At 39.7% G+C, this 27,551-nt stretch overlaps 1 protein-coding gene across 4 annotated transcripts in view; it reads right to left on the bottom strand.

The window, feature by feature from the left end:
• The window catches only part of CSMD3 (CUB and Sushi multiple domains 3), a 1,152,075-nt gene that overhangs the window by 879,640 nt on the left and 244,884 nt on the right, over positions 1-27,551 (bottom strand). For all 4 annotated transcript variants that reach the window (XM_054020295.1, XM_054020294.1, XM_054020296.1 and 1 more), the window contains exon 4: positions 22,759-22,953. In XM_054020295.1, the coding sequence (XP_053876270.1) occupies positions 22,759-22,953 (195 nt within the window). The remainder of the gene's footprint in view (positions 1-22,758; positions 22,954-27,551) is intronic.

Genomic DNA, 27,551 nt, shown 5'->3' with positions numbered 1-27,551 from the left:
AACTTTAAAATGTAATACCAATCAACTTTACATACTAAGGTCCATGAGATTAAGTCATGAGACGTCCCTGGAGCAACAATCAGTTGTTTGGACTCAGACTGTGCAGACCCTGTCAAGCAAAACTGACTGAGCATCATCTGTAGAGTCTTTATTATAAAGTAAAATAAACAGCAAAATCATATTGATATATGTGAAATTCAACCTCAGGAGCACACACACTTGGCCTTCTTGAACAAGAGGGCACCAATCTGCTGGATTCCTGTAAATAATGGATGAGAAAATTTCTAAATTTAGATAGGGATGGGGGAGAAAAGCATACAGAATTAATGGAAAAGGCTCTATCACTAATGGTGAAGAAGCCAGGAAACAGACTGTAACAGTTTTTGGTTTCTTTGCTAAAGAATAAAATGTAATATCAGAAGCTGCAGAATGAAGTGAATTATTATTTGTACAGATGCTGGAAATTTAACCCAGGCCAAGAGGAGAGACAACAATTTGCTAATGTATACCTCAATGTAACATGCAGCAAAAATGGAGTTATAGAAATGTTAATTAATTCTCACCCCACAAATAGTATATATCAAATCATAGGACATATATTAGCATCTTCTGATACTTTGCACATCTATAACATCTTTTATCCGATGATCCTAAATCCTAAAGTAAATAATGGGGCAGTGCAAAGCTACACTGTCACTGCTGGAGAGACAGGAGGCATCCTTTAGGATGGTGTAGCATGCACCCATATTCTGGGTCTGGGGGAAGGGTATGTTAGGAAATGTACATGTATCTTTTCAGCCCCTCATCCCACCCTCCCTCCCCCAAGGCAATAGAAGGGATAAGTCCTTGTGTTTAGGAGAGTGCAGGGGCTGACACTGTGAAAGTGGAAAAGGGTTCCTTGCATACAGCCGCCCCCAAACCTTGCACATCCAGACAAGGGTGAGTCCCTACAATCTGACCCTAACTAATTATACCTCATCATCATAATGCCACAGTGAATTAATTAAAGGATAGAATTGAATTATTTTGCCTACCACCTAAATGCAACTGCCTCTGATGTGAAACCAGAATGACACAACAGTTTAGGACAAGATGTGAATTATTGTGCATCCTCTTGAAACCATCAGAGGAAACACAAACACTGCTGAAAGTTCTGAAAAAAAATTAACAAATATTTTTCTCTATGACATAGGTCAAGGCTGTATCCCCACTTTGAACTTTAGGGTACAAATGTAGGGGCCTGCATGAAAACTTCTAAGCTTAACTACCAGCTTAGCTCTGGTCCGCTGCCATCATTTCCCAATGGATTCCCTCCCTGGGAAGGCTTGAGAAACCTTTCACCAATTCCCTGGTGAATACAGATCCAAACCCCTTGGATCTTAAAACAAGGAGAAATTAACCATTCCCCTCCTTCCTCCCACCAACTCCTGGTGAATACAGTTCCAACCTCCCTGGGATCTAAAACAAGGAGAAATTAACCATTCCCCCTCCTTCCTCCCACCAACTCCTGGTGAATCCAGATCCAAACCCCTTGGATCTAAAACAAGGAAAAATCAAGCAGGTTCTTAAAAAGAAGGCTTTTAATTAAAGAAAAAGGTAAAAATCATCTCTGTAAAATCAGTATGGAAATTAACCTTACAGGGTAATCAAACTTAAAGAGCTCAGAGGACTCCCTTCTAGTCTTGGGTTCAAAGTACAGCAAACAAAGATAAACACTCTAGTAAAAGATACATTCACAAGTTGAGAAAACAAAGGAAAACTAACACGCCTTGCCTGGCTATTTACTTACAAGTTTGAAATAGGAGAGACTTGTTTAGAAAGATGTGGAGAACCTGGATTGATGTCTGGTCCCTCTCAGTCCCGAGAGCGAATGCACTCCCAAGCAAAGAACACAAACAAAAGCCTCCCCCCCCCCCAAGATTTGAAAGTATCTTGTCCCCTTATTGGTCCTTTAGGTCAGATACCAGCCAGGTTACCTGAGCTTCTTAACCCTTTACAGGGAAAAGGATTTTGGAGTCTCTGGCCAGGAGGGATTTTATAGTACTGTACACAGGACAGCTGTTACCCTTCCCTTTATAATTATGACAACATATCACATGCATATGAGTAGGTTTGGCAAAGTTTGTTGTTTTGTTTTAAAAAATTCAATTAATAATATCAGTGTCTATTTTAAAGCATTTTTTCTATTTTCATCTATTTAAATTTTCAGTTTGGGGAAATTATGGGAAGTAGTAATTATTTAATGAAAGTTGACATTAAGAATGAAAAAGTTAATGTTTTATAACCATTAAAACACAAATTGTCAACATCACATGTCAAAATATACAGAATAAATTTCTTAAATCAAACTCTAATAAATTCTAAAGCAGCATTTTTCTTACTTTGCCTGTCTGTAAATTTCTATTATTATCAATGGAAATATTTTTTGTTGGTTTGTGTTTACAGTTAAATCCACATTTACTGACATTTACTGATAAAAGTCAAATCCTTTCAAGGCTATATATGAACAGTTGACTCCCATGCCCATTCTCTTCTCCTACAGGGGGCTCTCTTCACAAGTCAAGAACCATTGGACTAAACAACCATGACTATGAACGTTTACCACAGGCTTTTATTTACATTCCACTCCTTTTGAAGCAGGTCACTGCCACAACTTGCTTCTGGCTGGGAGAGTGGATCACACTGCTCATTAGGTTCACTGTTACGCAATACTCTCCCTTTCCTCTACTACTGGGCCATGAAAAGTAGTCATTTTGGCAGACTTTCTAGGAAGCTTGAAGGCTCTGACCTGGAAAAATCAATTTTTCTTTCCTTACATGACAGTTGTTGAGAAAGAAAGTTAAAATATATCTATCTCTGGTCTGTATTAGGGCCCTATCACCTTGATGCCTAGTAACTGCACAATATTTGGAAATACCAAATTCTATAACAAAAGTGGCACAATTTCTGTACATTTCGATGCATTGGGGTGTTCTAGGTATAAAACAATGGTAAATTTTAACATGATTTAAGGTTTCACAGACTTTTTTTTGTGGTTAGTGTCTGAGTTTTTTGGAACAACCAACAAAAGCACACAGGTAAGTGCGCTCTTTGGTGAATCTACTACCTTCATAGGTTGAATTTAAATCTCATTTTATGACCGCTATAAAGTGTCTATAATATATAAACAACAAGTAAATAAATAGGGGGCATATAGCTCCTTGAAAAATAAAATAACCCCATAGCATCAAATACTGCTCTGAAACACAGTCTGTAAAAGAAAAATCATTTCACCCTGAACTGAAGTTCGGAGAAAGATAGAAGCATTTGTGACATTATTTTAAGAGCACTGCCAACCAGAACAGCAGGAATAATTTGACAATATTTCCTTAATAAGGATTTAAGTACCAGAAATCTCATCATTCAACTTGGAGAAATAATTACAAGGTAACTGTTTATAGTAGATTTGTCAGGGCTAAATTGGCAAGAACATGGGTTCTCCTTAAAGGTACAGTCCATACCTAGAATATCTGGGAATATAGCCGGTATGTGATTACCTACTCTGTAAAGTTGTTGACTGATCCAAGCTTCCCTTTTTCCCTTCCTTTAAGTGCTCTAAGTACCTGAGCACAATGGAAAATGGCTGTTTAAACAGCTGCATCTTGCATCTGCTATGGCTCATACAAAGGAAGAAGAACTTCAAAGATCTGGAAATCAGAGGGGGAAGGGAACAAAGCATTGTTCCCCATGATCGATGGAAACGGAGACTTTTCAGGCCATCATAAAGGTTATCCATGAGAAGAGAACACAGACCTATGAGAGATCATAAGGTGAGGGCCTAGCTAATATTACATGATGCCTCAATTATACCTTTGTAACCCCACTGAAGACAGGGGTTGACAGGTGAAAATGAAAATGTAATTTCACCTACAGCAGTTTTATAGCTGCTGGTGATAAATGAAAATGAAAAAATGCAGTCTGGCTTTCAGCGCCTAGGTTGACTACACAGGTCTTGTGGTTAGAAAAACACCTTTTCATATGTAAACTGAGTACATTTGATATGGAATCAGAAAGACACAATGAACGCAGAACCCAACTTTGCCAGTTGAGAGACAACTCTCAGATTTTTTTAAAAGACTTTGTGAAATAGCTTTACAATATTAGCCCCTAGTCTTGGAGTGAACACTGTGGGAGTGGATCTCTGTGCCCACCCAGGGCCTTATTGAAGACAACAGGCCTCTGCAGGGGCAGAGTAGTATACATATATACATAAATTCTGTACACTTCGGTAAAAACAACTGCACTGACATTTAGAGTGCATGACTTTGACACTTTGTCAAATTGGGTGTGTTTTTAAAAAGGGTGGCTCATCTAGCTTGGACAGAATCTAAAAAATACTCGAAGTATCACCCAAAATCTAAAAAAAATCTACATTGAGATGTTTTTTGTTTTTTAAAGGTTTCAATAGATTTTTCTTAAATTGTATTAAATTTCATTTGGAATCCTTCGCTTGTCCTGGTACTGTTTGGAGGTAAAAGTGCTGAAGAACTGAAAGGAAAGCTGTTTTCATGATATTTCCAGCCTCTCTGGAAGCAGGAAGTACCAAAAATCTTGCAAAAACAGGTTTCAAGCCCAATTCAATGTACACAAATGTTGGGATAAGCATTTAATTAGATTTTATGTGAATTTCTCTTCTTAGTGCTTTCAGTCATGCACATAAAAATAGAAGACCCAGGATTTGGGTCCCCTAAACATATTTATGAGCTTTGCATTTTACCAGATTTAGGTAGAAAATTGGAACTTGGAATAGAATTTGTGACCAGGCTATATTATACAAGAGATTTATAGATTGTATTAAATAAACAAAAAAGAATTCTGGGAGCTTGGCCAGATTTGTCTACTGCACCTGAAAATATTTATTTGTGATTTGTGCCTTACCAGTAACACTAAATCCAAAGGCAACCCAACAGGATTAAAATCTGTCCATCTATCTGGAACACAGTAATTAATTGATTCTGATATAGAAGAGCAATAAGTCAATAATTAGTAAAGAATGACACTTCAGTGAAATTATATTAGCTGATAAATTACTTCAAATCCAGAATGCTATGTTTAAATATCAAACAGGGATTAAAATAACCACTGCAAACTAAATGTGTGAGAAAACTACCAGGATCCAGACTGTCATCACTAAACTATAAAATCGCAACTGAAGGTCTTGGTTTGGCAATTGACTTAACTTCACATATTTCTGACAGCTATATATTTTGGATTAGTGCAATGTAGAATTGTGGCTTTCCCGTGTTACAGGGAGCTCATAGGCAATACCTCCAAGTATAGCTTTGATTGTGGTGGTTTTATTTTGTTTGGTTTTGTTTATTAATAGCCAATGAATTGGAAAAAAATATCCAAAGACTTTTCAATTCCAATACATGAGCCAGGGTCATGGATCAAAATATAGTGGACCTAAATAGGTTAAGAGAGATCAATGAATAAAATCAATGAGATCTGTTTTTTGTGAGTAAGCAACTTTTTCACTGACAGTTTGTTCCAACATAATTACTTGGAGGCCACTGACTGTATTAATTTTCTGAAGACAAAAAATATATATATATATCCACCAGACAGCTTGTACTACCTGTTGAATAGGCTCAAACTGACAAATACTGATCAAAAAGTTCAAATTTCACTTTAAAAGGAGGAATGCATTAAGACTTGAAAGACCAGATTCATTTTCCATAGAGGAATCAATTATCTTTCTTTGGTTTTAATAAAGATGTAACCTTGAAGAATGTTAAAGCATCATAGCAGGATTTCAGCAATCGAATTTATCTTTTACCTCCATCAGCATTTCTGGCAAACACCTGTGCTCTTAGGGTAATAATTCAAAACCTTTAAAGGGTTTTCACTGCAGAGGAATAATTTTTGCTACTGCTGCCTTCCAAATTTAATTAGTTATTTTATATCTTAGTGTTTGCACAGTGCTATTTGGAATCTAAGCAGTATTCTTATAATTCACAGTTATATACAGGTAAACCCTAATTTTATGGATGAACTGCAAAAAAAAAACCCAGAGCTTTTGTAAAGCAAGGATTTAATAAAATGTGGAGAAATAATAAGCCTAGTGAAAGGCTGGAGGCTGCAAAAGTGTTTTGGATTAAACAGTTTAATAAAAATGAGTGCATTAAACTGGAGTTTACCTGTAGTTCCTTCCATTTCAAAGTATCTCAGTGTGCTTTACAAAATATTATATATGCCCATAGAAGGGTAGGAAGTGAAATAAAATACTATATTCATTTGAAACTGTAGGGAAATAATTAGGTATTATAAATGTAACATACTTTTCCAAATTAGAATTGTTCCAGGACTGCAGATCTAACACGTCCACTCTTACAAAAGTGTGAAGGGATCTTTAAAATACACACTTGGCCAGGACATAGTTTTATATCTTGTATGAAGGACTGGCAATGTATTAGCACAACACTACGACCATGCTGTGGCATTGATGTTGTCGATGTAATCATCAGGGCGAATAATTTATGTTGTTGCCTGATATCATCCCATGACCTTTTTCAGCATTGCAGTTCTCCAGGTTTCTCAAACTCATTCAATATCTTTGCTTCAGATTAATTTCCCCAGAAAATTAATTTACATTTTTCAGGTGTAAATCTTACTTTGTTATATCTCTGCAATAGTGTTTGTAAATATGTAGTTCAATAACATCTGCAAATATGATTCATATGTTATTTATTCCCCACTCCACATTATTAAAAGAGACTTTAAAAAAGGCCAGACCTAAAACTCTGTACCTAGTCTTTTATAACTGCCCCTTATTTCCAAACCTGAACTAGTGCCAATAATTTTCCCATCTTGTTTAATTCCAGGCTTGGTTATTTGAAGCAGAGGCCCTCTGTGCTTTCTCTTTTCTATTTCATTACCTATACCCTTAAAAAATGAATAAATACAATAAAAGGTCACCACCATGATCTTCAATACCAGTTTTGATCTCACGGCTAGTTGTAGATCTTTTTGGTCAAGTATGGCCCATTTCCACCTCTTCCATCTCTGTTGCTCCTCTATTAATAGTGCCCATCTATGATGGCATTCCCTTCATGAGCATTGTCACAGAAACTTGATTTTATGCCCACTTGGTAATAATATCCCTCTTTTAGAGTAATTTCTATTTCTTCTTGCCTATTTCCCCATATTCCCTATCTGTGGCCTGGTCTGGTTTAAGGGACCACACATGTCGCCACTGAGAAAGGTACTGCCCTAATCAATGCAAACATACTGGACTACAGACATATTCACCTTGGGCCAGATCATCTGCTGACTTCAGTGGAACTATGACTATTTACACCAGCTGATGATCTGTTCTCTTGCCTGTAAGAGGAAGGCCAAAATCATGTCAAAGTGAGAGTTCCTTGAAGGTCCCTGATGTTCTTGTTAGACAGTTCCTTACGGTATTGGTGGAGATTCCTACCCTCTTCTGGTGATGTGACACAGAATTTTGCATACTGAAAAGTAGCAATATGCAGTCCAAATCCTTTCCTTTAAAATGACTTGGATGAAAGCTGGATTGTGGTAGTCAGTTGAGGATTCTGACACAAATACATTAAATTGCCAATTAATGCACAAGTTGGAACTATATAACCTCTTCAGATTACTGTACTGCTCCACAGCCTGGCTAGAGCTCAAACAGCCCTAGTACTAGATAAAATATATCTAAACTTGGGAAATGTCACTGATGGTTTGGAATTAGGCTCAAACATCCCTTTAAGGGCTTTGATATTGAAGAGAAGGTCAGCATTTGTGGTCTGGTGGGGTCTTACATTTATTGTGAAAGTCATATTTCAATATGAACTACAAAAATGAATGGGATTGATTTTTTTAAACATATATACATAATATGAAAATATGCATATAAGAATTTGGCTGTTTCCTAAAAAATAATCAGTCATCTGTATCTACATCTTGTCCCTTGTCTTATTCTTAGATTATAAACTCTTTAGTACAAGGATCATCTTTTTGTTCTGTATTTTTACAGCACCTAGTCTAATGGGATCCTGCCATGAGTGGAGCTTCTAGGCTGTATGATAATACAAATAATAAATAATAACAATAATTCCAGCAGGTAAGAAAATATCTATATATCTCCCCATTGTGGAAACCCGGCATGAGGGGCATGTATGAATTTTGAGAGATGCGCACAATGGTTACTTGACATTCAGCTAATCATAACTTTGAAGAGAGTTTTCTTAATAGACATTTGCTTTATAAATGAAGAGTAAGAAGAGAAAGCCCTGGAACGTTAATCCAATCAATTGTAAACAATGAAAGTATCCAAAAGTCATATTTAAAACATAACAGATACATTTCCGTGGCTAAGAAATACATACCACATTATTATTTTTGGGTCTGTCAATGATATCTATTTAGTTTAAGACTGTATATTAATAAATATTTATATTATTTTATAATACCATGCTACCTGATTCCCATCTCTTGTTAGTGTTGGTAAGGAGCAGTAACTGCAGTGAATTCAGTGGAGTTTCACCAATGTACAGCTAATTTGAGTAAGTTCAGGATTGGGTATTATGTCTCTATGGAGAAAGACAGAAGCAGGCACAAACACACATAGATTATTCCTCATCAGGATCAACTATATTTGTTCACATAAACTGTGATTGGGACTGTACATTTATGTGAAATGACCCTGATAATGAGAACCAAATATTGTGCTGAGATAATGACACTGAGATAATGAGAAAAGGCAAATATGCTAAGATATGATAGAAAGCAATGTCAGTGCAGTTCATATGGGCATACGTTTGTTTCCATTTTATTGTTTAAAAATTACACATTTCAGAGGCAACTAAGATCTTTCAGCATAAATATAAACCACAAAATGAATTCTTCCCCCACTCCCATTTACATCATGCTGTTATCTCAATTGGAAATCCTTTTTCATCAAACTAAAAACACAAAACAAAAACTATTCTCATGTGTAATCTGAGGGGACTGTCATTACCATTTGTAGACTGTGGTACCATCTGAGTTCCTTAATCTAACAACTGTGAGAACCTCAGTCATTCATGACTGTCGCTTTAAAATGTCTCAACTGGAATTTAAAATGAAAGAAATGGGCTCAGTTATCAGATATGTAAGTCATTGCCTCCTTTCAGACATGAATTTTTCGGTATTGCAATTGAGGTTTTAGCTTTCTTTTCCTTTTGATTTTTAATTTAACAACCCAGTGTGGGTTAAATTCAAGTCACTTAGGGCAAGATTGAGATTTAGCTTCAGGCTGGAGGAAGAGGTGACATGTGGCGGCTCCTGGGGAGGAATTGTTATTCTTGGAGTCTGTTCCTTCTTTGTTTCCAACTCATTAGTGGGGTAAAGTAATTTACTGCAGCCCTTTAGCTGGCACAGCTTGCTTCCCTCCCCAGGCCCTCAGAGCTGGGATAGTGGGGTGGAGGATAGATTTTACTTCCCCTCCTCTCACTTTGCCCTGGTCTACACTATGAGTTTAGGTCGAATTTAGCAGTGTTAGATCAATTTAACCTTGCACCCGTCCACATGACAAAGCCATTTTTGTTGATTTAAAGGGCTCTTAGAATCGATTCCTGTACTCTTAGCGCTGAAATTGACCCTGCTGGGTCGAATTTGGGGTAGTGTGGACGCAGTTCAATGGTATTGGCCTCTGAGAGCTATCCCAGACTGCTCCATTGTGACCGCTCTGGACAGCACTCTCAACTCAGATGCACTGGCCAGGTAGAGAGGAAAAGCCTCGCAAACTTTTGAATTTCATTTCCTGTTTGGCCAGTGTAGCGAGCTGATGAGCACAGGTGACCATGCAGAGCTCATCAACACAGGTGCCCAGGGAGTCCCAGAATCGCAAAAGAGCTCCAGCATGGACCAAACAGGAGGTATTGCATCTGATCGCTGTATGAATCCGTGCTATCCGAACTCCGTTCCAAAAGACAAAATACTGGAATATTTGAAAAAATCTCCAAGGGCATGAAGGACAGAGGTTATAACAGGGACCCAGAGCAGTGCAGTGTGAAGCCTACCAAAGAATCAGAGAGGCAAATGGCCACTCCGGGTCAGAGCCCCAGACATGCTGCTTCTATGCTGAGCTGCATGCCATTCTAGGGGGTGCTCCTACAACTACCCAACCCCTGTGCTTCTCTTCTCCCCCACCCCTCCCAGGCTACCTTGGCAGTTATCTTCCCCCCCCCCCATTTGTGTGACGAATTAATAAAGAATGCATGAATTTGAAACAACAATGACTTTATTGCCTCTGCAAGTGGTGATTGAAGGGGGGAGGGGAGGGCGGTTGGCTTACAGGGAAGTAGAGTGAACCAAGGGGGCGGGTTTTCATCAAGGAGAAACAAACAGAACTTTCACACAGTAGCCTGGCCAGTCATGAAACTGGTTTTCAAAGCTTCTCTGATGCACAGCACGCCCTGCTGTGCTCTTCTAACCACCTTGGTGTCTGGCTGCACGAAATCAGCGGCCAGGCAAGTTGCCTCAACCTCCCACCCCACCATAAACATCTCCCCCTTACTCTCACAGATATTGTGGAGCACACAGCAAGCAGTAATAACGATGGGAATATTGGTTTCGCTGAGGTCTAACCGAGCCAGTAAACTGCGCCAGTGAGCTTTTAAATGTCCAAAGGCACGTTCTATTACCATTATGCACTTTCACAGACGATAGTTTAACTGGTCCTTACTACTGTCCAGGCTTCATGAGCCATGGGAGCAAGGGGTAGGCTGGGGTAGGTGCGACTGCGCGATGCTGCCGACTGGGAGAGCAGCCTGAGGCAGAAGCCTCCAGCTGGCATGATATTCCAGGCAGGACTGAATCTCCATTAGACGAAACTTAAAGAAGAGAATGACCTGGAGTCATTCCCATTTTTGTCCAGGCGCCCCCAGACCAACCTAACCGAGGTTGGACAGGAGCACCCACGGGATGACGACGATGGCTATCAGTCATATTGTACCGTCTGCCGTTTGCAAGGCAAGGCAAGGGGATGCTGCCGTGTAGCACTGCAGTACCGCATCTGCCAGCAGCACCCAGGAGACATACGGTGACAGCGCACTGAGTGGGCTCCATGCTTGCCATGGTATGTTGTCTGCACGGGTAACCCAGGAAAAAAGGTGAGAAACGATTTTTTGCTGTTGCTTTCATGGAGGGAGGGAGTGAGGGGGGCCTGATGACATGTACCCAGAACCACCTGCGACAATGTTTTTGCCCCATTAGTCATTGGGAGCTCAACCCAGAATTCCAATGGGCGGCGGAGACTGCGGGAACTGTGGGATAGCTACCACAGTGCAACGCTCCGAAAGTCGATGCTAGCCTCGGTACTGTGGACGCACACCGCTGACTTAATGTACTTAGTGGGGACACACACAATCGACTGTATCAAATCGATTTCTAAAAAATTGACTTCTATTAAATTCACCTAATTTCGTAGTGTAGACATACCCTTTCTCTCCTGCATGGCCATGTAGAGCTAGGTTACAAATCAACCTATAGGCATGGGAATGTGGTCTTATGGTTAGAATAGGGACTCAGGGGAGCTAGGTTTTATTTATCACTATGACACTAAACCACTTACATAGCTGTGTCTCCGTTTATCCCTCTGTAAAATGCATATATTACTGTATAATCAACCCTCAGGAATGCTGTGAGGTTTAATTGATTTTCTGTTTTTCAAAATGCTTTGAGATCCTCCGGATAAAGGTGCTGTGTAAGCACAGAGTACTATTGGTATTATATAAGCATATCTGCTTGCTCTAACAAAGCTTAATATCCTGCCTCAATTTAGACCATCTCAGATGCATTTTTCCTACTCTCTGTGTTTATACCTGCCCTATAAATGCCAATCATTCAAAAATTAATCTGATTTATTTTACCAGTGGGAATAGATCAGTGATGTATAGTTAGCATAATTTTTCTCTTCAGCAGCTTCTGAATGCAGAAAATGGCAAAATATTTAATACTGAGCTGGATGCTCTAACTCAAATTTGACTCTTGTTAGAACATTTGTGAATTATACACAGGCAAATAGCTTGGAGCCTATATACAGGAAGTAAATCCATTACAGAATAAGACAGAAAGCACAATTTTCAGATAACCATGTTGGAAGGAAAAGTATAGGATTCTAAGAATCATTTGGAGAGAATAATTTAATGACCTTTCCAGACTTAACAATTTGACAAAGCATAGAAAATAAGCTTAATATACTGCACAATATACTCCAAAAGTCTAAAACACATCTTGCCCCCACAAAATTTTCACCTCAGTCAGATGCTCAAGTACTCAGATTTGCTCTCACAACTGAATTGAAGGTGCAGAAATGTATAAGGAAAAAGTGAGGGCATAAGTAAGTTGAATGGTTCATTCAATGTCTTTTCTGTTTTTTCCAAACATTTCTTCTAGATACAATAGCGCAAAAATGGTTGATTTGGATATCTGATGTGCCTGCAAAATAAGCACTATTAAGATATTAATCAGCAGATATTTTGGTGGGTTGGCTTTCAGTCCTATCACTATTTAAATCATCATCATAATCATCATCATCCTCCCCAAACCATAGGTGCATAAGGCAGAAGCCAAACAATAAAAATCATCCTTATCCTGGACTTATTTTTCCAGATCTTTTACATGTTGATGTTGTAACACCACTTCAGACATTAGTGAGCTATGGACTGTGCCTTTAGGTCAGCCTTTCCATCTCTTATCCCAAGGTTTCCAAAGAAATGCCTGTTTAAGTAGCCTATTTTGGGGCATTCTTAAAAGATGTCCAAGAGATGTCCTTCTCTTCTTCCATACTATTTGTATTGTGGAAGGTAGTCGTGCATATTCTAGGACCTCCCCATTACTAACTCTACCAGTCCATTTTCTGTTGAATATTCTATTTAAATCATAGAATCATAGGATATTAGGGTTGGAAGAGCCCTCAGGAGGTCATCTAGTCCAATCCCCTGCTCAAAGCAGGACCAATACCAACTAAATCATCCCAGCCAGGACTTTGTCAAGCCGAGCCTTAAAAACTCTAAGGATGGAGATTCCATCACCTCTCAAGTTAACCCATTCCAGTGCTTCACCACCCTCCTAGTGAAAAAGTTTTTCCTAATTTCCAACCTAAACCTCCCGCACTGCAACTTGAAACCATTGCTTCTTGTTCTGTCATCTGCCACCACTGAGAACAGCCTAGCCCCATCCTCTTTGGAACACCCCTTCAGGTAGTTGAAGGCTGCTATCAAATCCCCCCTCACTCTTCTCTTCTGCAGACTAAATAACCCCAGTTTCCTCAGCCTCTCCTTGTAAGTCATGTGCCCCAGCCCCCTAATGATTTTCATTGCCCTCCGCTGGACTCTGTCCAATTTGTCCACATCCTTTCTGTAGTGGGGGGACCAAAACTGGACGCTATGCTCCAGGTGTGGCCTCACCAGTGCTGAATAGAGGGGAATCATCCCTTCCTTTGATCTGCTGGCAATGCTCCTACTAATATAACCCAATATGCCATTGGCCTTCTTGGCAACAAGGGCACACTGCTGACTCATATCCAGCTTCTCGTCCACTGTAATCCCCAGGTCCCTTTCTGCAGAACTGATGCCTAGCCAGTTGGTCCCCAGCCTGTAGCGGTGCATGGGATTCTTCCTTCCTAAGTGCAGGACTCTGCACTTGTCCTTGTTGAACCTCATCAGATTTCTTTTGGCCCACTCCTCCAATTTTTCTAGGTCACTCTGGACCCTATCTTTACCCTCCAGCATATCTACCTCTCCCCCCAGCTTAGTGTCATCTGCGAACTTGCTGAGGGTGCAATTCATCCCATCATCCCGATCATTAATAAAGATGTTGAGCAAAACTGGCCCCAGGACCGACCCCTGAGGCACTCCGCTTGATACCTGCTGCCAACTAGACATTGAGCCATTGATCACTACCCGTTGAGCCCAACAATAGAGCCAGCTTTCTATCCACCTTATAGTCCATTTATCCAATCCATACTTCTTTAACTTGCTGGCAAGAATACTGTGGGAGACAATATCAAAAGCTTTGCTAAAGTCAAGATATATCACATCCACCACTTTCCCCATATCCACAGAGCCAGTTAGCTCATCATAGAAGGCAATCAGGTTTGTCAGGCATGACTTGCCCTTGGTGAATCCATGTTGACTGTTCCTGACCACCTTCCTCTCCTCCAAGTACTTTAAAATGGATTCCTTGAGGACCTACTCCATGATTTTGCTGGGGAAGTGAAGTGAAGCTGACCGTTCTGTAGTTCCCTGGGTTCTCTTTCATCCCTTTTGTAAATATAGGCACTCTATTTGCCTTTTTCCAATCGTCTGGGACCTCCCCCGAATTTTCAGTGATAATGGCCAATGGCTCTGCAATCACATCAGCCAACTCCCTCAGCACCCTTGGATGCATTAGATCTGGACCCATGGACTTATGCATGTCCAGCTTTTCTAAATAGTACTTAACCTGTTCTTTCACCAGTGAGGGCTGCTCACCTCCTCCCCTCACTGTGTTGACCAGTGCAGCAGTCTGGGAGCTGACCTTGTGTTTGAAGGAAAAAGCTTCAGCTTTTTCCACATCACGTGTCACTAGGTTGCCTCCCCCTATTCAGTAAGGGTCCCACACTTTCCCTGACCTTCTTCTTGTTGCTAACATACCTGTAGAAATCATGACCTCATACTCTTTTGTGTGTGTGTTTGTGTGTGTGTGTGTAATGGCACACTAGCTTCTGCTATAGTTTAAGCTGTCTCAGTATTTCTATTCTAAGATTCTCCTATCAGGGAAAGGTTAGGCACTTTCTGGAGGACAAAAAGCCTTCCTCAAAGTAGTTCTTATTACTGGGAAAAGATTAGATGAAAGTGAGTTAATTCTATGCTTCTGTAATTCCCTCTGTGTGGGATCTGTTCCACCTCCCTTCCTGAAGAAAGCAGCTTGCAGGAATTTCTAAAACAGAAATAATTTCCCTACCATAGCATACAGGAATAAATTAGTATCCCTTTAAATATTTGGTGCTCACTGTGTTGTATATTCTGTCAGAAAATTCCCAACATGCTTTATTAGTAAGCATGGTTGTTTGGGACCCTACTGTGCTCAGATGGTCTCTTCAGATTATTTTTGCATGTAAAGAGCAAAAAATAATACTTATACAGGGATTGATAGGGATTCAGAAGAAAATCTTTTGCTCAGTCATCAGAGTTTTGCTTTTAATGGGAGGAGCAACCCTACTTCCTGCAGTCTCCACAACTTCACAGTATTTTTGCATGCTGGGAGGTAATCTCAGGACATGTAAAACTTCTTCCTCATTTGGCTGGCAGCTCCATTTCAGAGCTCAGCTATGGAAAGCCTTCTTAGGACACAAGAATTGCTTCCCTATTAAGATGCTGAAGGAAACTTAACGAGCATCCTGTAACTTCCAATATAACTTTCATGAGCCAAATTACCATACATGATGATAGGGCATCATCATACATGATGATACCACAACTTTGCTGTTGGAAAGTGCACACACAATGTGACATTAAATAAATCAATAAACTGTCCTCTCTTGAATGAGGTGAAGGCTCTATTGTGTCTGATCCTTGGATGCTTGTATAGTTTAAAGGGCCTGCAGCCATAGTGGTGTATTTCAGGTGGATACTGACCCTTTTCTTGTCCATATTCCAATGTTTCTCAAACCTGGATAAATGTTTATATCTGTAACTACCAATTCCCTATTATTTGTATTTCTTTCCATGGTACCTCTTACATCTAAATTAGACTCCCTTATCCAGTGTGGCAGACCACCACTTAGCCTTTTTGTAGCATTTACATGTTCAAAGCACAGGTCTCAGTCACTTTACTTGCAACTGTGAGTGCTGAGTCCTGGCCTTTCAAGTTAGGCACCTATAAAATAAGGAATACAACCTGTGATAAGTTTAGTTTAAGACCAGATTTTAAAGGTATTTAGACATTGCTCCATTCAGTGTTGCAAGGCCTTAAGTAATTTAGACAGATAAGTCCTATTTTCAGAAGCAATGTGGGCATTGATTTCAATGAGAGCTGATTTTCTTAAGTATTTTTAAAAAGCCCACTAGTTGCCTATTTGCATATGTAGGTGCCTTTGAAAATCTGGCCCTGAAGCTTGTAATGCTGAGCAGAACTCTGGAAGAGGCAGGGGCAGAATCTAATTCTCCAGGATGGTCATCGTTCCTCTTCCTGCAATCCCTTGCCTCATTCACTACACACCTTCCAACCTCTGCAAAAAATGAGGTGCTGTTCTACAGACAACCATGTCATTAACTGCACAACCCTGATTCATGCCTTTTGTTCCATCCTACCAGTGCACTGAATGAAGTAGGGGTCCTGTGGGAAAAAATATGGAATCACAAAGACATGTATCTAGGATTGCCAGGTGTCTGGTTTTCGACTGGAATGCCTGGTTGAAAAGGGAACCTGGCTGCTCCAATCAGAACCGCTGACTGGGCCTTTAAAAAGTCTGGTCAGTGGTGCAGCAGGGCTAAGGCAACTCCCGTGTGGCTCCCAGAAGTAGTGGCATGTCGCCCCTCCGGGTCCTAACAGTCAGGCAGTCAGGGGGCTCTGCGCACTGCCCCCCAGCACCAGGCTACAGCTCCGCGGCTCCCATTAGCCGGGAACAATGCCTAATGGGAGTTCCAGGGGTGGAGCCTGTGGACAGGGCAGTGTGCAGAGCCACCTGGATGTGCCTCCGCATAGGAGCCGGAGGGAGGACATGCCACTGCTTCCGGCAGCTGCCTGAGGTAAGCACCACCTGCAGCCTACACCCCCTCCCATGATCCAACCCTCTTCCCAGCCCTGATCCTTCTCCCACCCTCTGAACCCCTCATCCCCAGCCCAGAGTCCCGTCCTGAACCCCAAACCCTTCATCTCCAGCCCTACCCCAGAGCCTGCACCCCCAGCCAGAGCTCTCACCCCCCTCGCATCCCAACCCTCTGCCCCAGCCCGGAGCTCCCTCCTGCACTCCGAACCCCTCATCCCCAGCCCCACCCCAGAGCCTGCACCCCCAGCTAGAGCCCCCTCCCGCACCCCAACCCTCTGAGCCAGCCCAGTGAAAATGAGCAAGTGAGTGAGGGTGGGGTGAGTGAGCAACAGAGGGAGGGGGAATGGAGTGAGCGGGGTGTAGTCTCAGAGAAGGGGCAGGGAAAGGGTGTTCGGTTTTGTGGGAGTAGAAAGTTGGCAACTCTAACCATAACATAATGCATATGCACAAAGAGGTTGAACTATGGTTGCATAGGTATCCTTAATTCTGGCATCACCTAACTTTTGAGTGCTTCACTTTGCAACCTTAACATATTAAATATGTTGTTTGTATAATTCCTAGGTTCTGAAAAAGCAAACTGCAGAAACAGGAATTCCACGATGTGGAATCCTACTGACTACCACAGGGTTCATCAGCAGGATTAGAATTTTTAGATTTCATCCATTCTGCAACTTGAGCTAACAGAGTAACTGCAGAGATATCAGTAGTAGGTTGTTATTGTTCAGGTGGACCAGAACTAAACCAGGATAGGCCACACACTTTCACAGATATTTGCTGACAGCTGAGGAATGGTGAGACTCAAGAATCTTTTCCATTCTCTTGTTCTGCCCTAGCTTGACTCTTTCTGCCTGTGTACCCTCCAGCCTGTTCCTGTACCAGTGGTGTCTCTACTTCCCCCACACAGCTACTTAGTCTAGTTTTCTCTGACCCACACTGTGCTCTTTGTTGAAGTCTCAGTCTCATTAGGATTTAGTTGACAAACTCTGAGCACAACTATACTGAGCATATACATAAATCTCTACTGAGATTTTTTGCAAATGATGTAACACCTCTGGATTAAAAACATTTTTGTAAAATCTCTGGGAATTAAAATAAAATTATTTTTCTTAAAACTTTTTCCCCAATTAAAATTAATTTCAAAATTAAAGAAAATATAGCAGCCTTAGAATAGAAGTTTCCATAATATAATTGCTTCTTTTATCTTGGAATAGAACAACCTTTTAAAATATAAAAGTCAGAATATTATCCTTGATTATCAAATTGTTTAATTAATATAACCTTTACAGAATGACAATATAATATATAACTTTGACCTTATTTATTAGCCTTAAGTGAATTATTCCTACCCTCCTGCATTATGCTGCAGCTTGCAATTTCTACATTATCTCAGAAATAGAAGGCAATATGATAAAGCTAATGTCATCTTTCACTATTAAAGTCATTCTTATCAAAATTAATATGTCAAGTAAGCAGGCTTTATTTAAAAACTGGTCATGGATTATGCACAGTATAACTGACCACTTCACAACACAATAAACCCAAATTGTTTTTAGTTTAACTAACATTTTGGACTTTTAGTAAATCCAATAAAAATTACATTATTTTAAAGAATGCCTGACAGCCTTGTGAAAATTTCAGGTGAAAATTTTCACTGGGTTATTATGGGTTGGCAATTGGGTTTTGAAATAAAGCAATGAGTCTATTGTGCTACTGATTACTGGAGGTACTCGTTTTACAGCAGAAATCAAAAGAGACTGGTAGAAACAAACCAACCAGAGCTCCCTTTCCAGGAAACCTAAGCCAGGATCCTGCATTTGCAATCTCATGGTTATACCTTTGTATCCACATGAAGCCCTGTTGACTTCAATGGAGATCTGCCTAGATGAAAGGGCCCAACCACAAGATCTGATTTCAGGATCACTCTCCCAGGGGGAAAGATCATTCACTGAAATGACCTAAAAACATGAATCCTTGGAATTTATCAGTTGTGAATGATGAGAGACAGAGAATATCTGCCTACAAGGGTCTATCCAAACATCCTACAAATTATCTAGTCCATTCCTAATGTGCTACAAGTGACTGCAGGGTTGGTTTGTTTGTTTCTGATTTGGTTATATCTATTTTCATTATGCTATGAATTTCACTGAGAAGCATACAATGAAAAATCTGGAGTGGAAAATACTTTGACTTTTTGCACTCCAACTAATCAAAATAAAAGGGAACAACAATCATTCATTTATCTGAAAGAGATCACCAGGGATTATTAATCAGAAACTCCCCAGAATTGGAAGAAATTCCTTCTCAACCTCCAGTATATACATACACACACACATTCACTGCATAATATTCCTTCTTAATGTAAAGGCCATTGATAGAGAGTGATAAGACACTTATCAGTGAAACTCCCTAAGGATGAGGATTTAATCAAGGAAAGTCTCCTCCAGAAATGGAGGGAAAGCAACGGGAAGCTCATTAGAGGGTAATCACTCTTAGCAAACTCCCGCAAAGTTATATATTGGGTAATTAAAGCATTTTACAAAGTGGTGAGGAACCTGTTAAAAGAGAAGTACCAAAGTCTGACAAATATAAGCCTAGGTATTTGTCATATGGAACACAGATTCATATATTTTAAGACAAGAAGGAACCATTGTGATCACCTAGTCTGACCTCCTGCACAATCCAGGCCAAAGAACCTCACCCAATAATCTCTGCATTAAGCCCATGACTTCTATTTGAGCTACAGGATATCTTTTAGAGAGACATTCAGTCTTGATTTAAAGACTTACAGTGACAGAGAATCCATCACACCGCATGTTAAGTTGTTTCAGTGGTTAATTATCTTCACTATTAAAAATGTGCGCACTTTTTCTAGCCTGAATTTTTTTTTTTTGAAGTTGGGACACCAGTATTGGACACAGAATTCCAGTAGTCTCACCAATGGTATATATAGAGGTACTACCATCACCTTCTTCCTATTTGATAGTCTCCTGCTTACACATTTGAGGATTATATTTGTGGTTTTAGTGACAGTGTTGCATGGGGATCTCATGATCAACTGATTATCTGCTATAACCCCTAAACCGTTTTTAGTGTCACTGCATTCCAGAATAGAGCCCCAATTGTGTTAGTGTGACCTACATTACTTTTTTCTAGATGTTTGTCCTGGCATTTGTTAAAACACATTTTGTTCAAATAAGTATAGCTGCCTAGAGGATGACAACTGCATTTTGCAGCAACTTTTGAAGTTTCAAAATTTGTTGAACAAAAAAAGGATTTTTTCAACATTTAAATTAAAACAGAATTTTATTAAGGCATGTGTGGGGGCTGCTAGTTTGGGTATTGGCCTGGGATGTAAAAACTCCAGGTTCAAATCCCTGCTCTGCCTGACTCGGAGGAATTTTTCATCACAGATCATGCCAAATCAGATAAGCCAGGGCCTTGAATGTGGATCTTAACATCCCAGGCCAGCATCCCAACCATTTAGGTACAGATTATCTCACTGTATTAAAAACCTTCCTGATGAAAGTTTTGTGGAAACCGATATGTTTCCATGAAACATTTCAGCTTCTGCAAAAATGTTCTAACCAGATCTACAAATGAAATCACCTCCCAAGTGATCCATGTTGGCCCATAAAAGTGACCTCTCCTCATCACTATTTATCACTCCATCAGCTTTTATGTCGGGCAAATTTTACCAGTATGTTTTTTTTTATTATTTCTAGATCACTGGTAAAGACATTTAATAGCTTTGGGCCGAGATCAGGACCCCACTAGAAACACTCAATTGGATGACAATTCCCCATTCACAAATACTTTTTGTGACCTATCAGATACCAGTTTTTAATCCATTTAATATCAGCTACATTATTTTATATGGTGTCAATTTATTTATCAGCATGTCAAAGAGACTGAATCAAATGCCTTAAAGTAGTCTGAGTATATTATGTCACCAAAGTTACCTTTATCAACTTAAGTTGTGATCTCATCATAAAACAATATCAAATTTGTCTCACAACACCTATTTTCCATAAAACCATTTTGATTGGAATTATATCAATTATTACTATTTGATCTTTAAAGATTGCGTCCCATATCAGCTGTTACATGATTAGTCTGGGACTGGTGTTAAACTAACCAGTTTATGGTTTCCCTAGGTCATCCCATTTACCCTGTGAAATTTTGGCATGACTTTGGCTTTTTTCTTCCTACTCAATTTTTCTCTTGATTGTTTGCAGCTTTAGGAATGGGCCATTTTAAAGCAACAAATTACTGACTGCCTTTATATTCTGTTTGCACATAAATTAAATTAAGTTATAATTCCCTGCACCTGGGAAGCCATATATTCTTAGGCTTGTGATCAATTTATCTTTATCTACCAGAATGAGGTCTAATATAGTATTACTCTGTGATGGATGCAATACACTTTGTGCTAGAAAGTTATCTGTATTTTTAGGAGCTCCAATTATGTTAACTGGTGGTAGTATGAGACCTTCAGCATATGTCCCTCAGATTGAAATCTACATAAGGTATTTCTCATGCTGAAACAAAATACCTAAGAACAAAGCCTTCTTTACTTCTGTCAGCAATGGATCCATTTGTATGAGTAAAATTAACAGATATGTAAGCTTACAGAAATTATTTTTTTCCCTTTTCTGCCTTTGAACTTCATTTAGTAGACGTAGCTAATTGATAACTTGTGTGATAAATTGCTCCCACTGAAGTTAATGGTAAGACTCCCATTAACTTTATTAGGTGCAGCATTGGACCCTTGAAGCACAGCTATCTTCAAAAGGCTGTGACCAAATGTTCCATGAAGCAGATCTGAAGAAATGATGATTCTCAGTCAGTGTAAGTATAATGTACCAATAAAAATAAATAAATAAAAAGGTCAATAGTTTCTTCAGGAAATGTGCAGTCCTGTCACATGATGGTACATTATTTGTTGTAGTTTATGCCAATATAGAAATATTTTGGAAAATTATTCTCCTAACTGTACTTTGCAATTGGTGACAGTTTTCCAAATGTGAAGTGGAATTTGTATAATAGAAACTAGATTGAGACTTTATAACTAACCACCTATGTAATGTTCAGCATTCACTGTGCATAAGTACATGGTCATGGTCATAATTTCTTCAATCTTCCCCTTACTTCAAGAGGAAAGTAAATTACTGAATCCTTTTGTAGGGTGTGGTTTACTTACTCCTCATGCTCAGCAATGCTGTCCGACTTCCCATCTCATACCCACAGAGGGAAATTGCAATGTTTAGAGCCCAGAGCCGGCTCCAGGCACCAGCCCACTAAGCTTGTGCTTGGGGCGGCACCTGGAGGGGGGCGGCGCAGTGCTCCGGCTCCGGCCGCCGGGGAGAGCGGAACCGCAGTGGGCTCGCCGCCCTCCCCTGGCACTCCGGCCGCTGGGGAGAGCGGAGCCCTGGCCGGGCTCTCCGCCCTCCTCCCGGGGCTCTGGCTGCCGGGGAAAGCGGAGCTGCGGCGGGCTCGCCGCCCTCCCCCCGGCGTTCCGGCCGCCAGCGGAGCCGCGGCGGACTCGCCACCCTCCCCCCGGTGCTCCGGATGGTTGGGGAGAGCGGCCCGCGGCCGGGCTTGTCGCCCTCCCTTGCCGCGCTGGGGGGAGGGGGCGGCGGGAGGCTTTTTTGCCTGGGGTGGCAAAAAAGCCAGAGCCGGCCCTGTTAGAGCCCCACCCCACTCCCAAATTCTTTTGGTTATTTCCCTGTGTGGCCACATCAGTCATATTCATAATCTAATGCTAAGTGTCTAGTTCAGAATTCTATCATTTTCATCTATTGTAAAAGGGGGGAGAACTAGGTTTTAAAAACAGAATTGGCAGAACAATTAGGAGTTGCATACAGTAAAGCTGATAAATAAATTATTAAATTTATTTTAGAGAAAAAGTAAGTTGCTTGAACTCATAAATGTACATTAAATACTTAAAGAAAGATTATCATAGCATTCCTTACCTCTGCAGATAGGAACTGGGAAATCCCACGATGCTGTGTTCACTGAGTTAGCTATGCAGGTAAGCTGAGGGTGGCCATCCAAAATGTATCCAGTTACACAGCTGTAGCGGATTTTATCACCAACATCAAATTTCGTACCAGACAAGATACCCTTTGGTGGAACTCCTGGATTGCCACAAGAACTACTCTGTAACTCTGTAAGGGAAAAAATATGTATTTATTTTATTATTATATTTATATAAATCACTGTCTATACTGTGTTAACAATTTGTAAAAGTAAATTGTGACCATTTAGGGGCAGGGATGTGTCTTCATGTGTGTTGGTACAACTTAACACAATAATTCCCCTGTGCTGATTTGACCCTTTGAGTGTGTGGTATATTGAGAATGGTGTTGGAATTTCAAGCTATGTAAGGGATATATAGCACAGGTATGCCTTGGATGATTAATAACTACTGATTCCTTCTGGCCCTCAAAAATTAGAAAAAGCTATCAACCTCTGTTTATCCCAAAATAGGATCCACCTAAGAAATAAAAAAAATAACAAATTGGTTCATATCATGTGAGACACTTTCTTTAAGGACCCAGAGATCAGCCAAAGTTGGGAGTTCCTCTCCCCAAGAATAGAAACTAAAATGGCTAAATGAGAGTACTGTTAATCACCTAGGCAAGAATCTTTCATAATTTCCATATGGATCAAACCTCTTTCGCCCTCCCAACTTATCTAAAAAGAAATCTAAGTTACCAAGTAAGAGTAACATATTGACTTCCTATGCAAAGTGGCTCATTGCACATTGAGTGGATTAAAAGATGGGTGGGGAAGCTTCAAATTAAGCAAATTAGATATGATTGGCTGTAAGATGGAAGATCAAATTGGGTAAACAGTTACCCCAAGAAATCCAAGACACGTGTTTTCACCCCAAATTATAAACTATACATTGTTTTCCTTGTAAATCAAATATACCATGGATAATCTGTCTTTCACCCCAAATTAGGAGCTGCACATTTGCTTGCCTTGTGAGTCAGAGCTACATCATTCTATAAATAATGTGAAATGCTTATGTACTATCAAAGAATATCTGGAGTATGTCTTTCAAAATTAGAAGATTATAAGGGATTTTGTTGGTTTTCATTGTAAATAGTTGTTGACTTTGGAAGTAATAGAAATTATCTGACACAATGACGAAGGCATGTTGCAAGATATAAAACAGAGTATAACTGAAATATTAAGATAAATTGCTTAAAAGCGGGGATCCCAATTATGAGTGGGTGCTATTAATGAAATATTAATGAAACAATCCTTGAAAGGAATCAAACTTAAAAAGCCTCTGATGGAAAAGGATTACATAAATTTGTTATACAACAGTGTTCTCTACTGAATACCAGTGGAAGCAGCAGAGAAACTAAGAACTAAAAATCTGAGCATCCACTTGGCATTAAATAACCATATTTTATAACTTAATTCCATGATAAGTCCAAGCAGAGTAGCCTAAAATGGATTGAAAACAATAACCTCAAGCAATTGCTTTTAATATGCTAAACTTTTCTTTTTTGGACCAATCCAATCAAAGGGTAGTAACCATACTCAGTGCCTTAAAGACAAGCGCATCCTTCGAGATGTCATATATATGTCAGAAATTAAGAATTTATGATCACAAGTAAATGTAATAAGAAGTCTTGGTAATTTGCATTGTTCCTTTGCTCTTTGATATAACTGATGAACCTCAACTTTAGTCTGTGAAAATTACTTATAAGACTGTACTGTGTGTGTTCACACCTAGAACATTGGTTGTGTCTACACCTGAGTGGTGAACTGTAGATTGTATACTATTGTGGTGCTGGGTAAATTAATACATTGTTGGTTGGTTAAGAATAAGCAAGTGTCCCTATAAGAAAAATACTGTTCAAGTTAAAAGCTGACCTGATAAGAACCCAATGTTAAAACTAGTCAGCTAATACTCCCAGGACTTAAAAAACAGGGGTTACACTATTAACACTTATTCAAATGTCAAACCAAGTTAGTTTGATTTCAGGTTTAAAAATCTGAATTAAAAAAAAAAAAAAAAAAAAAATTGCACCCTGGCAAATTCATAAATTGACCCTCTTTCATGCTTTCAGCTATCACTTTAAGAACGGGGATTTTTATTTGTCCGGTTTCCACACTAAGTGCTCTGTAGGGAAGCATGCAAGCTGGGCCTGGCCGCAATCAGTCAGTGGACTCAAGACAGTCTTGAGTAAGGTTGAGTTCTGTCTCTCTGTTTCAGAAAGCAGCCTGATTCGTCTCCTTCTGTTTTGGAGTGATTGTATGTTAACATATTGAATTCTAAGGAATAAAGTAGTGTTCCTTCCAGCAAGAGTATTTTTTGGTTTTATCAAATGTCTCTGTTTGTTTGCTGTGAGCATAACAAAGTGCTTTGGTAATATATCTATACACACAAAATATTATGGCATCATAAATATACAAATTATCATAAATATTAGACATTCCTTGAGCTCCAGCTAGAGCACTCATCCGGCAACTACTTCTTTCCAATAGGGAAAAACAGATTACAAAGGAAGGTTCAGTATGGAAATTTGATATGTTAGTGACTATGAACTACCTGAATTCAACATAGTGAGCAATAATACACAGGTATATAAGCACATTAGAGTTGAAGGAAGCAAATGTGGAAGTATTAATAAAAAGGAGTGAATACTGTGTGCTGGAATTATATATTTACAATCCATGAGAATGAAAACATAGTGCATCATAAAAAAAAGACAATAATTAAAATACAACAGACTACAATTCCTCAAGAGATAAAAAAGCAGGCAGCAGGCAATGTGTTTTCCACAGAGATTGCTCAAAAAACTCATGATAAAAAGTGACTTGTACTGGAAATGAACAAGGGAGGGGAACCAAATAATAATACACAGAATCACTTAATGACTACTAGGATAAAGATTAAGGCAGCAGAAGAGTAGCATGAAATGATGAAAACTAAACGGAATAAGAGGAATAAGAAGGAGTTTTGCAAATATAGAAGGAAAAATAAGAAATACCAGCGAGAAAGAAGGACTGCTAATAAAGGAGAGAAATATAAAACAAATGTCTCAGGAATGGTTAACCCGTTGAACTGCTTTTACAACCTGTCTTTAATGAGAAGAATATGGAACAGAATGATGGGCAATTGTGAAGAAGTGAACATATTGACACTATTGTTGTTAATAAAAAATTGGTATGAAAACACGTGGAAAAATGATAATGCATCAATCAGCAAGTCTGAATGATATTCATTTCAGTATGATGGGAAGTAGTGTGGGAATTCATGAACACGTTAATTCATTGTCAATTATTTTGGAACATTTCTGGTGAAAGGGGGAGGAACAAGAGAACTGGATAAAAAGCTAATGTTCTGAGCCAGAAACTCAGCAAGCGTAAAATCAACATCACTCTATTGACTCCAATGAAACTGCGAAATTACACCAGTTGAAAATCTGACTCATACTATTTTCGCTATAATAAACAACTCAAGCCAAAGAACCTTATCCATAACCAGCATCACCTTGCCCCGACCCCCAAAAAGTGGAAAAAAACAAGCAGTTGTAGCAACTGCCATCCAGTAAATCTGTAATATTGAGTTATATTCTCAGCACTATATGATCAGAAAATTATTGACAGATTAGTGGGGAGTTCAGAGAAGATCAACAAAAGTGATCAGAGACCTAGAGTAATTGATTTAAGGACAAAGATGAAAAGATCTAAATGCATGTAACCTGCCTAAGCAATATATACAAAGGAACAAGACAAGAGTCTGCATATAGGAGTAGTGTTGTTAACACCAAGGATGGAGAGGAATGATTAAGTATGGAGCAGAGAAGTATAACTAGTAATTGGATTCAATTAAGAAAAGGAGAGTGTAAGCTGCATATAAGCCGGAAATATATTAACAGTAAGAGCTAATAGATTATGGAATTGTCACCCCAAGGCAGTGGTGGATATGTCATCCTACTGGACTTTTAAAAATACAGTGACATAATATTATTTACTGTAAGGGAACAATCCTGCATTGGCAAGGTGGTGTGCTGGACGACATAATGTATCTTTTCCATCTCTAAATATTATGGGTGAGATCCTATGCTACACCACACAACTCACAACCAGGCAGCAAGGGGGCTAAGGAGGCTTCTTTGTGCCCTCCTGAGCCTGGCCAGCTCTGAAGCCCCTTGTGTAACAGCCCAGGGGCCTGTCTGAGTTATGGGAGCCTCCAGGTGCTATCCTATGGGCCACATTGCCGTTCACAATCTCCACAATGCTATGGCCCCACCCTAACAAGACTCTTCTATCCTCTGTCTTGTTGTCAAGGTTCGTGAAAGTGTCCTCAGAAGACAGCCTAACAGTTGTCTTCTGCAATTCCTTCTCTGGGGCAATCCTCTCACAGCTGGAACTGGGGTTATAGGCCCCTTTTTTTCTCATTGCAGCCATTTTTTTGTGATGTAAAGAGGTCAGAGCAGGGTAGGGAATCTCATCCTATGATTCTAATACTTCCTTTGGGTGTTATTTTAATTAATTTGCAACCATATACAGGTCTCCTGGACATTAGGGTCACTGTACATACTGTGTTCAGTTGGATTTACCCAACAAACTGAACACTTTTGGAAATCTGGGTTATAATGCTCCCTGAAAGCAAGGGTGCTGGAACAATTTTTATAGAGGGGGTGCTGATGATGGAAACCATGGAAATCATGCATTTGGTGTTTGTTATTACTACTTCAAGCCAGAGGGTATGGTAGCACCCTCAGCACAACTGTCT

The sequence above is a fragment of the Malaclemys terrapin genome, chromosome 2, assembly GCF_027887155.1.
Source record: "Malaclemys terrapin pileata isolate rMalTer1 chromosome 2, rMalTer1.hap1, whole genome shotgun sequence".
Lineage (NCBI taxonomy): Eukaryota > Metazoa > Chordata > Testudines > Emydidae > Malaclemys > Malaclemys terrapin.
The sequence above is the reverse complement of the archived record's forward strand: the minus strand, read 5'-3'. Positions and strand labels throughout refer to the sequence as shown.